Source organism: Oncorhynchus masou, chromosome 25, assembly GCF_036934945.1.
Source record: "Oncorhynchus masou masou isolate Uvic2021 chromosome 25, UVic_Omas_1.1, whole genome shotgun sequence".
NCBI classification, from domain to species: domain Eukaryota; kingdom Metazoa; phylum Chordata; class Actinopteri; order Salmoniformes; family Salmonidae; genus Oncorhynchus; species Oncorhynchus masou.
The window spans coordinates 47,298,786-47,311,894 of NC_088236.1; the positions used below are offsets into that span (position 1 = coordinate 47,298,786).

General features: G+C 43.3%; 1 protein-coding gene across 1 annotated transcript in view; it reads right to left on the bottom strand.

The window, feature by feature from the left end:
* Nucleotides 1-13,109, bottom strand: part of LOC135514414 (glutamate receptor ionotropic, delta-2-like) — a 557,726-nt gene that overhangs the window by 232,022 nt on the left and 312,595 nt on the right. The window contains exon 3 of the mRNA XM_064937891.1: nucleotides 5,699-5,986. Coding sequence (XP_064793963.1) covers nucleotides 5,699-5,986 — 288 coding nt within the window. The remainder of the gene's footprint in view (nucleotides 1-5,698; nucleotides 5,987-13,109) is intronic.

Consider the following 13,109-nt stretch of genomic DNA (forward strand, 5'->3'; position numbering starts at 1 on the left):
TGATGTATCAAATACTCATGCAATAAAATTAAAATTAATTACTTAAAAATCATACAATGTGATTTTCTGGATTTTTGTTTTAGATTCCGTCTCTCACAGTTAAAGTGTACCTATGATAAAAATGACAGACCTCTACATGCTTTGTAAGTAGGAAAACCTGCAAAATCGGCAGTGTATCAAATACTTGTTCTCCCCACTGTATTTTTTTTCTCCAAAAAGTATGGGTTAGAAAAATGTACACCCTTTTTTCAATACATTTCAATACCTCACCTTGCGAGGACAGCAGCACGGAGCCTTTTTCTAAAATGTTTTACGAGTTGGAGAAAACATTGGCAGCCTCTGCCAGGAACCTCAGTCAGGATCCGCAAGTGGATCAGTCAGCAAGACAATAACACATAGAAATCCACAAATAAATGGTTAATCACAAAATCAACATTTTGCAATGGCCATCTCAGTCTCCGGACTTGAAACCCATTGATAAGCTGTGGTTTGAATTGGAGAGGGTAGTCCATATGTAAAGGCAAATAATATAATTTCAAAAATCCTTTGAGCATACAATATAGCTCAGTATATGAATTATTTTATAAGGTTATTTTTTCCTCATCTTTATCAAGAGTGTCAATCATTTCGGACCCCATTGTACATACTATACAGTAGTTAACGTACGATGTAGTCGATGTGGACAAATTATGGCAATGCCTTAATTGTCAGTCATCATTAAACAATTAACGGATTGATTGCACCTCATTATGTGCTGGGCTGATGCGATGGTGTAAGCAACGTAATCCATAGCTCCCAACCAACACCGAGGGACAGAGAAATAGTGCACAGTCAAGACGACTCAACAATCCAGCTGTGGATGACATCATCTGCCAGGGTCTAAAGTTCAGAGGGGGAGAGTTGGCCTGGAGAGGATACCCATGTGGAGGGTGAAGGGAAGGGGGAGGAAGAGGGGAGAGCAGCATGCCGATAATTGTCCAGTGGTGCACTGGAGAAGGGAGGGAGAGAAGGGACAAGCGACTGAAAGACAGAGTTTACTAGGAAGAGGGAACGGGGGGGTCTTGGACTCCACACACCAGCTTGTGTTTTAATTTCGGGACACATTTTGGGACACATGAATCAAAGAATACCCAGAGATCCCTGTTGCTGCAAACGTCACAAGGTCGGCAGCTAGACTGCTGTTTACAACGGGACTGTGTAGGTGCATCTCAGAGAGAGAGAGAGAGAGAGAGAGAGAGAGAGAGATCAAACAGTGAGGAAGAAAACTGTGTTGCTAATGTGAGTTCTTCACTACCGTTACATTTACAGTCATGAGGGTTGATGTGTGCATGGTTGATGTTGTCACCCACACCTACATGTATCAGACCACAGTGGAAAACTGCCTGGGGAAACGAACAAACAGATGTGTTGGTATGGGCGAATAGATTGGACTATGAGGCACTTTCAATCTGTAAGAAAACACAGGCGTTTTCACAATCAGCAGTAGCCTCTCTTTTATCGTTAGCACGAAGAGAGGAGATTTGACAGTCTAGGTCACAGCTCTACCTCTGGGTATTCCTCCCTCCATGTTTCCCAAAATGTGTCCCGAAATTAAAACAAAAGCTGGTGAGTAGAGTCCAAGCCCCGCCCCGTAGCAACACAGGGACCTATAAATTGAGACTTCCTGCTGACCTGAGGGGATGCTAGTCTAGGTCTATACACTCTAGCTGTCAAAGCTAGAGTGAAAGCTAGCTAGGCAAAGCTAAAAGTATGTGGTTCATCCACTGAACATTGGTGCTGGCTAATTTGATCATTGTGTGTGTGTGTGTGTGTGTGTGTGTGTGTGTGTGTGTGTGTGTGTGTGTGTGTGTGTGTGTGTGTGTGTGTGTGTGTGTGTGTGTGTGTGTGTGTGTGTGTGTGTGTGTGTGTGTGTGTGTGTGTAAAGTGACATAACATCCTCTCAGAGGACCCAGAGTTACCTCTGCTGCAGAAGATAAGTTCATTAGTTACCACCCTCAGAAATGTGTTATTTCATAGTTTAATGTCTTCACTATTAGTCTACGTAGAATATGACAGTTCAAATTCCTAGGCCCATATTCATAATAGGTCTCAGAGTAAGAATGCTGATCTAGGATAAGTTTTGCCTTTTAGAACATAATAAATAAGATCACATGAACATGAGGTGACCTGATCCTAGATCAGCACTCATACTCTGAGATGCTTGATTACATGTGGTCCCTGGACTCTCTGGGTCAGGCCTGTGGTTGTAGCACTACATCAATCAATATTCAGCAGACTGTAACAAGATACTGTTTATGTCTCAGCCTCTCACATATTATATTCAGTCCCTATAGCACGTCATTACCTTAACCATATCCCCGCACAATACAAAAACTTCAAGTGAGTTGTGCACCCATAACAGTAAACCTTGTCTCCCTATTCTAACTATCTTAATCTTTCTTTATCAAGGGAGCTGTTACAATTCATAGCCAATGGTGCCAAACCAAATTCAATTACATTCCTTGATTTATCTGCATTAGCCTTACTACTCTCACGCCCGCCCCCTGTGTGTGTGTGTCTCAAATCACAAGCGTGTGTGTGTGCCTGTGTGTGTGTCTGTGCTATATGCCTTTATGCTGATTGAGTGAGGTGTAGGTCTCGAGCTGCCTCCATCAATCCCAGAGCAGCTGCAGCATCTCTTCTGTGCCTAATGCTTTTACTACGCTTCACAACACACCTGCACTACAAAGAGCTCAAAAACAAACCTGGCTACATCGCACCATAAATCTCTCCCCATCACCTTGGAAGAGAAAGGGCTCCCTGTAAATATGAAAGACTAAGACGAGGAAGTATGGAGACTCACATTTGAGGCTCGGATCACAGCCACCTTGAGAATGCGGTTCTGTGTGGCTCAGTTGGTAGAGCATGGTGCTCGCAACTCCAACAGCCTTGGATTCGATTACCGCTGAGGCCACCCGCATGAAAACGTATGCACGCACGGATGTAAGAGTTATGATTTACTTTATTTTATTTTATAAAAAACCTGTATTTAAACAAGAAAAGCCCAATGAGACCCAGTCTCTTTTTCGAGGGAGAACTGGCCAAGGAGGCAGTAACAATCAATACATGACATAATTAAAACATACAATACAACAACATGATCCAGCCTTAAAAAAAAAGCATTTACACTCCTCTGTAACAGTCTCCCATCCATATTCTAATTTCATTCAGTGGCACTAACATATCCAGATGAAGCATGGATAAAAGTGTATGCTAGATGGCATATATTATTATTTTACTACCTTGAGGAGCACGGCTGCTCACCAGGAACTAACCGTTGCCCCCTTCCCAAAGAGTCATATATAGAATCCGACCGTTTGTTTTATGTTATTTTATGTATGTCTTCAATTGTAAGTATGTTGAGATTTTAAATGTTCTGTAAGTATGTTTGCGATTTTAAATGTACTAAGGTAATAAATCGTTTGATTTCAACAGATTGTGTATGTTTAGCATGTTTGTAATGTTCTACAATCCATAGGTTTGGGTTGTCAAACTGGCACCCTACACATGTCACCAGATGTTTTGATGAACAACATTTACTGAGATGCTTACAACAATTATAGGATGGGATGAACTTTAATGTACCGCCGTACACATAATAAACAATATAAAAGAGCAGACACTAGCTATCTTTGATAAATTCAAATAATTATGGAAATATTATCCAAATAATAAAGAGAGGGCTAAAAATCAATAAATTTTCTTGCTAATATGTTCATATAAGCACACAGTAGTCGTAGTGGACAAACTCGATCGGGAGTGATACATGTACAGCAGAAGCTCTGACTTTCAAAATCCACAGGAATTCCTGTTTTGGAAAGGGGGCTAGAGATTGGTCAAAAGTAGGCTCAATGCTAAACGAATAGGAAGGATCCTTTGAATTCCTATGGTGGTAAAAGAGACTCTAGCTACGCACTGCTTTCATCCAGGGGCCATAAGGAGCCCAATAGAACTCTGGTCAAAAGTATAGGGAATAGGGTGCCATTTGGGATGCAAACTTTGTGCTTCCTCTCTGCTTCCCCACCATCAATAACAATGGGCCTACTTAATCGCCTCCGGTGTAGCTATGTTATCTGCACATGGTCTCGGTTCTAGGATCTCGAAGTGTCCCCCACAGCGGCTCCGGCATTCAACTGGGATTTCACCTGCGTGTTCTTAATAAGAAACCATCAGCTTACGTGTCCTCGAAATGAAGAGTTCTCAATACACAAGCAGGGGAACAAGCCAGTGTTGATTTCACCTTTTTCCCCAGATGAGAGTCAGTATCTGCAGCCAACGTCGTAGCCAAATACAATCCATTTACTGGGAAATGTTCTATATATGCTATCCAACCAGAGTAAGTCTTGAGCCCAGTAGGACAGAGGAAAATGTTCCTGATTCGATAACCCCTACAGTTACCATCCAATCACCGGGTTCATGCAAATCTGGGAATTGTATCTCTTTTTTTTTGTTCCACAGATCCCGTTTATTTGGCATGATAATTCAACAAGGAGTTGGCAAAAGAGGAGTAACAGACTGTAACCCAGGCTAGATAGGCTGATAGGAGCGACAGCTCTGGGAACTCATGAATCCCCCTGCATACAGACACACTGAACTCCCCCAGTTTTCAGTCTTCCGACTGCACCACTAGACCTGAAAATAGAGGAAAGCGGGCCACCCAATTCAATTTACACATGCACACTCTATTGTCCTCAAAGCCGTTTTTCAGAAGACAAAGCGATGTATGAGAGAACACTGTTACATCTCAAAGAGCTCGGGCTTAGAGACTAGTATGGTTAATACCTGGCAGGCCCATCCTCTGATTTGCTGGTCAGAACCATGTTGGGGCTTAAGGATGGTGAGTGGGCTTGGCAGCCGCAGAGCTTCATTATAGCACTACACTACACCACAGTGCAATTGGCAGTGAGTCCCAAAATGCCTCCATTGGCTGGTCTGCTGGGAGCCACACTTATTTAGCCATCCCTGATACTTTTAACACGCTGCAGTGAATTATGGGACATGGGATCCATAGGGACATACACGGGGAGTGGAGACAATGCCAGACACAGGACAGACTCACACACACCCATACACATCCAGTGATGAACATAATCTCTGTCTGCCTGACCCTTTCTCTCATGCACAAACACATACAAAGGCTCGCTCTCTCTTTCTCTCACATACATACAGTACACAAACAATCCAGTATAATGAAGGTTGATGGAGATGGTGGGAAACATTTACTATGTCCATGCATTACCTATGGGCCTCCTGAATGCAGGGTTGCAGAGTTCAGGCCTCTATCCATTAGCTTGCTAATTACTAACATGCTGCGAGTCTACCAGATCTCCAACCCAAATCTTCATACATCATTGAATGCCTCCCTATGGACGTCAACTACAGTACTCCCCCCCCCATTCCCAACTCCATACTCTCTGAACACCACTTCCCATCATACCTGGGTTCACATACTATTCAAAATATTTTACATCTTTGAACGTTCGCTTTAGCCTGCCAGGAGTGGTTGTGGTTTTCACTTTTGGGACTGTTCTATTGGTTTCTTTGCAAAAGGTGAATTCCTTAAAGCCCAGATCTAGTATTTGATATGATTTCAAACAGTATTTGAACCCAAGTCTGCTTCGCCCCACTTCCCCTAACACGGCCGTCCATGACGACTTACCGTATTCCTGGTCGTAGAAGATGATGAACTTCTGCCAGCTGTACTCGCTGACCACTTGGAGGATGACGTCATTGAGGTAGACGGGCGGGCGCACGAAGAGGGTGTAGTCATCCTGGCGGGTGCGGGTGGTGATGAGGGGGCAGCTGGAGCGAGGGGTCCCGGCAGTGGCACGCTGGATGAAGAGGTGCGGGATGTGCATCGCGTCCGCCAGAGACTGAAGGGAGCCCGCCGACATACAGCCGATAGAGCTGACCAGCGCCAGGATCCCCCTGTTCATCAACTCACAGGCTGCACAGAGGGTGAGAGAAGGAGGGGGGACAGGGAGGGAGGGAAAGGGAGAAGGGGATAGAGAGAGAGATAAAAATGGTTATTTAAAGTTTTCAAACTGAGGAAAAGAGGACATACAGTAATGACATACATTACCATTCTGGGTAAGGAAAGTTCATATGTTTATTACGGTGTAATAGTTGTTGTAATGTGGTTGTTGGCTATAATCAGGAGCCAGTAGCAAAAGCAAGGGCTCATGCAATTGGTATCATAAGTATTAAAGTGGGATTGAAATATATCTAATTGGGTGGCTGTCATTGAGCTACACAAAGTGAAAATTGAAAAGAACATTTGAGTTTTAACAAATATATTTTTACAAATTTATACAATTAAATAACGAATATATAGTTGTTGCATAGGTATTCATCCCCTTTGTTGAGGCGAGCATGCATTTGTTCAGGATTAATTTGTGAAGTAATAGGGGTTGACCTGATTTTTGAATGACTACCCCTTCCTCTGTCCCCCCCCCCCCACCCCAAGCACAGATACAACTTTCAAAAGACCAGGGAACTTTTTGAAAGTCTCATAAAGAAGGGCAGTGATTTGCAAATGTGTAACAATAACAAAATGTACACATTGAATATCTCTTTAAGCATAGTACAGTTAATACATGTGCTGTGGATGATGTGTTAAACCACCCAGACACATCAAAGATACAGTCGTCCTTCTGACCGGAGCTGCAGGACAGGAAGGAAACTGCTCAGGGAGGCCATTTGGGATTTTAAAAAAGCTACAAAGTTCAATGGCAATGATGGGAGAAACTGAGGATGGCTCAATAACATTGGTTGCAGCAAGGCACTAAAGTAATACTGAAAAAAAACATGGCAAAGGAAAAAAAGTCTAACTAAAACCAAAGCCTTTTGTGGCAAATCCATCATATAGTAGCTGCCTCCTTATTTTCAAGCATGGTGGTGGCTGCATCATGTTATATGCGTGACATCTGCAAAGACTGGGGTGTTTCAGGAGAAAAACAAATGGGATGGAGCTAAACACAGGCAAAATCCTAGATGAAAACCTGCTTCAGTCTGCATTACACCAGACCCTGGGAGAGGGTTTCACCTTTCAGCAGGACAGTAAGCTACACCACAGGGCCAAATCGACACTGGAGTTGCTTACCAAGAAGACAGTGAATGTTTACAAGTTACAGTTTTGAATTAAATCTGCTTCAAAATCGCTGTCTAGCCATGCTCCCCAACACATTGACAGTGCAAGAAGAATTTAAAATAGTAATGGGTAAATATTGTGCAATCCAGGTGTACAAAGCTCTTAGAGACTTACACAAGAAGACTCAACAGACAAACAAAGCTGTAATCAAATCAAAATGTTATTTGTCGCATACTCCGAATACAATAGGGTGTCGCCCTTAACCAACAACGCAGTTCAAGAAAGAGTTCATAAAATATTTACTAAATGAACTAAAGTAAAAATAGTAAAATATAATATAAATGAAAAGTAACAATAAAATAACGTGGCTATATACAGGGCTACCGGTACCGAGTCAATGTGCGGGGGTACAGGTTAGTCAAGTTATTTTGTGCATGTAGGTATGGATATGCATTGTGACTATGCATTGATAATAAACAGTGAGTAGCAGCAGTGTAAAAACAGAAAAAGGGAGGGGGGGCGTGTCAATGTAAACATTCCGGGTGGCCGTTTGATTAATTGTTCCTAGACTTGGTGCTCCGGTACCGCTTGCCATGCGGTAGCAGAGAGAACAGTCTATGACTTGGGTGACTGGAATCTTTTACAATTTTTGGGGCCCTCCTCTGACACCGCCTAGTATATAGGTCCTGGATGGTAGGAAGCTTGGCCCCAGTGACGTACTGGTCCGTACACACCACCCTCTGTAGCGCCTTGCGGTCAGATGCCGAGCAGTTGCCATACCAGGCGGTGAAGCAACCGGTCAGGATGATCATGATGGTGTAGCTATAGAACTTTTTGAGGATCTGGGGACCCATGCCAAATCTTATCAAATCTCCTGAGGGGGAAAAGGTTTTGTCGTGCCCTCTTCACGACTGCCTTGGTGTGTTTGGACCATAATAGTTTTTGATGATGTGGACACCAAGGAACTTGAAACTCTCGACCTGCTCCAATAAAGCCCTGTTGATGTTAATGCGGTTCTGTTTGGCCCGCCTTTTCCTGTAGTCCACGATCAGCTCCTTTGTCTGCTCACATTTAGGGAGAGGTTGTTGTCCTGGCACCACACTGCCAGATCTCTGACCTCCTAACTGTAGGCTGTCTCATCGTTGTCGGTGAACAGGCCTACCACTGTTGTATCATCAGCAAACTTAATGATGGCGTTGGAGTCGTGTTTGGCCATGCAGTAATGGGTGAACAGGGAATACAGTAGGGGACTAAGCACGCACCCTTGAGGGGCCCCAGTGTTGGGGATTAGTGTGGCAGACATGTTGTTGTCTATCCTTACCACCTGGGGGAGGTCCTTCAGGAAGTCCAGGACCCAGTTGCAGAGGGAACTGTTTAGTCTCATGGTCCTTCGCTTAGTGATGAGCTTTGTGGCCCACTATGGTGTTGAACGCTGAGCTGTAGTCAATGAACAGCATTCTCTCATTTGTGTTCCTTTTGTCCAGGTGGGAAAGGGCAGTGTGGAGTGAGATTGAGATTGCGTAATCTGTGGATCTGTTGGGGCGGTATGCAAATTGGGTCTAGGGTTTCTAGGATAATGGTGTTGATGTGAGCCATGACCAGCATTTCAAATTACTTCACGGCTACCGACGTGAGTGCTACAGGCTGGTAATGATTTATGCAGGTTACCTTTGGTTCTTTGGGCACAGGGACTATGGCGGTCTGCTTGAAGCATGTAGGTATTACAGACTTGGTCAGGGATAGGTTGAAAATGTCAGTGAAGACACTTGCCAGTTGGTCCACGCATGCTTTGAGTACACGTTCTGGTAATCCATCTGGCCCTGCGGCTTTGAGAATGTTTACCTGTTTAAAGGTCTTGCTCACCCCGAGAGCGTGATCACACAGTCGTCCGGAAAAGCTGGTGCTCTCATGCATGCTTCAGTGTTTGCTTGCCTCGAAGCGAGCATAAAAGGCATTTAGCTCGTCTGGTAGGCTTGCGTTACTGTGCAGATTGCACATGGGTTTTCTTTTGTAGTCTGTAATGGTTTTCAAGACCTGCCACAACCAACGAGCGTCAGAGTCGGTGAAGTAGGATTCAATCTTAGATGCTTTTCCTGTTTGATTGTTCAGTTGAGGGTGTAGAGGGATTTCTTGTAAGTGTCCGGATTAATGTCCCGCTCTTTGAAAGCGACAGCTCTAGCCTTTAGCTCGGTGAGGATGTTCCCTGTAATTCATGGCTTCTGGTTGGGATAAGTACGTACGGTCACTGTGGGGATGACGTTGTCGATGCACTTATGGATGAAGCTGGTGACTGAGGTGGTATACTCCTCAATGCTCAAAGTTTTTTCCCTCTGGTTGCACATGTGACATGCTGGTAGAAATGTGGTCAAATGGATTTAAGTTTGCCTGCATTAAAGTCCCCGGCCGCTAGGAGCGCCACTTCTGGATCAGCATTTTCTTGTTTGCTTATGGCCTTATACAGCTCGTTGAGTGCGGTCTTAGTGCCAGCATTGGTTTGTGGTGGTAAATAGACAGCTGCGAATAATATAAATGAGAACTCTCTTGGTAGATGGTGTGGTCTACAGCTTATCATGAGGTACTCTACCTCAGGCGAGCAATACCTTGAGACTTCTTTAATATTAGAAATCGTGCACCAGTGGTTATTTACAAATAGACACACACGCCCGCCACTCGTCTCACCAGACGTAGCTTCTCTGTCCTGCCGATGCACGGAATACCCAGCCAGCTCTATAGTGTCCGTGTCGTCGTTCAGCCACAAATCGGTGAAACATAAGATACTAAAGTTTTTAATGTCCCATTGGTAGGATATTCTTAATCGTAGATCACACATTTTATTTTCCACTGATTGCATGTTGGCCAATAGTACAGATGCTAGTGGAAGTTTACTCACTCGCCTACAAATTGTCAGAAGGCTCTTCATGCTTATGATCGGGTTTTGAGCCCGGTCTCGAGAAAGCAGTATATCCTTTGCATCGGGCTTGTTAAATAATACATCTTCATCCAGTTGGAGGTGAGTAATTGCTGTTCTGATGTCCAGATGCTCTTTTCGATCATAGGAGACGGTAGCAGCAACATATGTACAAAATAAGTTAAAACATGCGTTTTAAACATGTATTGACTCAGGGGGGGTGAATATTGATCTAATCAAGGTATATTCGTGCAATATATATATATATATTTTTTCACTTTGGCATTACAGAGTATTTTAAGTAATTTACCAAAAATTACAATAAAATCCATTTGAATTCAACTTTGTAACAATAAATTGTGAAGAAATCTAAGGGGGGAATACTTATGACAGGCACTGTATTTACTGTACGTCTTCTTTAATAATTTTAATTACCATACTGAACCAGTGTGAATAATCATTCCTTCCACTTCATTAAGAGATTCCTTCAAAAGCAATATGTTTTAGACTGTGTGAATACTGTGGCAATGACATACAACCAGGCAATTAATTACTATAACACCGACTAGCACAACCGGAGTACCTACGTACGATGTTGTTACAGTATGTATGCACATACCCACAGAGACACACAAACACTAATGGGTACGTCGGACACACACAAATACAATCAAACATCCACCCACCCAAAAAAAACACACAATGAAAAACACCCACTCACACACCAACACCCACCTGTTCACACACACGATCGAACACAGACACATAATCAAGCATATGTGACAACACCAGTGTCTAATGTCATCATCAGAGCCTCCTCTTAACGCAAAAGAAGACAACCACGTGATGTGCATACTTGGCTGGATCAGGCTATTTTAAAAGCGGACCTCCGGGGCTGTGTACGCTGGCCAACAACCCCCCTCAACAACCCCCCCACCGCTGGATTTCTTGTCACAAAGTTGGGAAGGTGAAACATGGAGTGGCAAGCAGAGCTGTGATGCAGAGTCATTTGCCAGAGTAATGTAAGTGTCAAGTAAGGGCGTGTTGGAATAGAGGAGGCAGGAACAATGCTGCTGAGAAAGGCATAATGAAAACGGGAGTAAGGAGAAGAGAGAGAGAGAGAGAGAGAGAGAGAGAGAGAGAGAGAGAGAGAGAGAGAGAGAGAGAGAGAGAGAGAGAGAGAAAGAAAGAACAAGAACTCCAAACAGCAGCTCTGCTAATGGGAGAGCAGTGGTGCCACAAGAGTTTGCTGGGCTCTTCAATATCATCACTACCACTACAACACACACACACCAGATATGAACACACACATCTCCCTCTCTCTACTCCTGTCACTCTCTTTCTCTCTCTAGTTCCCTCTCCAATTCTCTAGTTCCCTCTCCCTCTCCCTCTCTCTCTCTCTCTAATTCTCTAGTTCCCTCTCTCTCTCTCTCTCTCTCTCTCTCTCTCTAATTCTCTAGTTCCCTCTCTCTCTCTCTCTCTCTCTCTCTACTCTTGTCTCTCTCTCTAGTTCCCTCTCATCCTCTCTCTACTCCTGTCTCTCTCTAGTTCCCTCTTCCTTTCTCTCTAATTCTCTCTCTACTCCTGTTTCTCTGTCTAGTTCCCTCTCTTCCTCTCTCTCTAGTTCCCTCTCTTCCTCTCTCTCTAATTATCTCTCTACTCCTGTTTCTCTTTCTAGTTCCCTCTCTTCCTCTCTCTCTCAATTCTCTCTATATTCCTGTCTCTCTGTCTAGTTCCCTCTCTTCCTCTCTCTCTAGTTCCCTCTCTTCCTCTCTCTCAATTCTCTCTCTATTCCTGTCTCTCTGTCTAGTTCCCTCTCTTCCTCTCTCTCTATTCCTGTCTCTCTCTCTAGTTCCCTCTCTTCCTTTCTCTCAATTCTCTCTCTATTCCTGTCTCTCTGTCTAGTTCCCTCTCTTCCTCTCTCTCTAGTTCCATCTCTCTCTCTCTAGTTCCCTGTCTTCCTTTCTCTCTAATTCTCTCTACTGCTGCCTCTCTCTCTAGTTCCCTCTCTCTTCCTTTCTCTCTAATTCTCTCTCTTCTCCTGTCTCTCTCTAGTTCCCTCTCTTCCTTTCTCTCTATCTGAGGTGGTCAAAACATATATATTTTTATTATTAAACTTAAGTTGAAGGCTGCACTTTATAAATTCAGCTTTTGAATAATGAATCAATCTTGCAATATATAATTATATATCAAACAGACTATGTGGCTTTTTCGTTACTAAATTAGTAATGACATCAATGGCACATCATTTTCTAATTTAAAGGGGCAATCTGGAGAACATCCGTTTTTTTTTAAATAAATTATATAATGGCTAGAAAATGACCATTAATGTTTTAAAGAGTATGTCTTTAATGAATAAAACGCAGTCTAGTTTTAAGCTGAATAAGCCTGGCTAACCGAGTTAGCTAACAAGATTCCATTCAACGTGTAGGATGGTCATGCAACTGCCCTCGTTTAGCATCATGATGACTTTGGCGGCGGATTCTTATGGTTAGCCAGGCTAATTCACAACTATTAAGGCACTTTGGAGAATTACACTGAACAAAAATATTAAACCAACATGTAAAGTGTTTGTCCCATGTTTCATGAGCTGAAATAAAAGATCCCAGAAATGTTCCACACACACAAAAAGCTTATTTCTCTCAAATGTTGTGAAGTTTACATCCCTATTAGTGGGGGGGGGGGGGGCTGCCATAATCAACATCCACGTCTTCAGGGCCTGGGGAACAGTGGGTTAACTGCCTTGCTCAGGGGCAGAGCGACAGAGTTTTACCTTGTCAGCGCTCCAGCAATATTTTGGTTACTGGCCGAAAGCTCTAACCACCTGGCTCCTTGCATGAATGTCCACAAGAGCTGTCCATCATGATGATGTGCCAAGTAACACTTTGCTTCTTGAAAGTCCAATGTCTAAAAACTTGACTGCTGACAGGCAAAACCTTTTGGAACTGTGCCAACAGTGGACTACTGACAAAATATCAAAATATAGTGTTTAAGTGGATTTTTTTCTTTAACCGTAGCTTGGAGCAAACACTTCATTGCATATTGTATTGTATTTACGGGTATTATTTATGA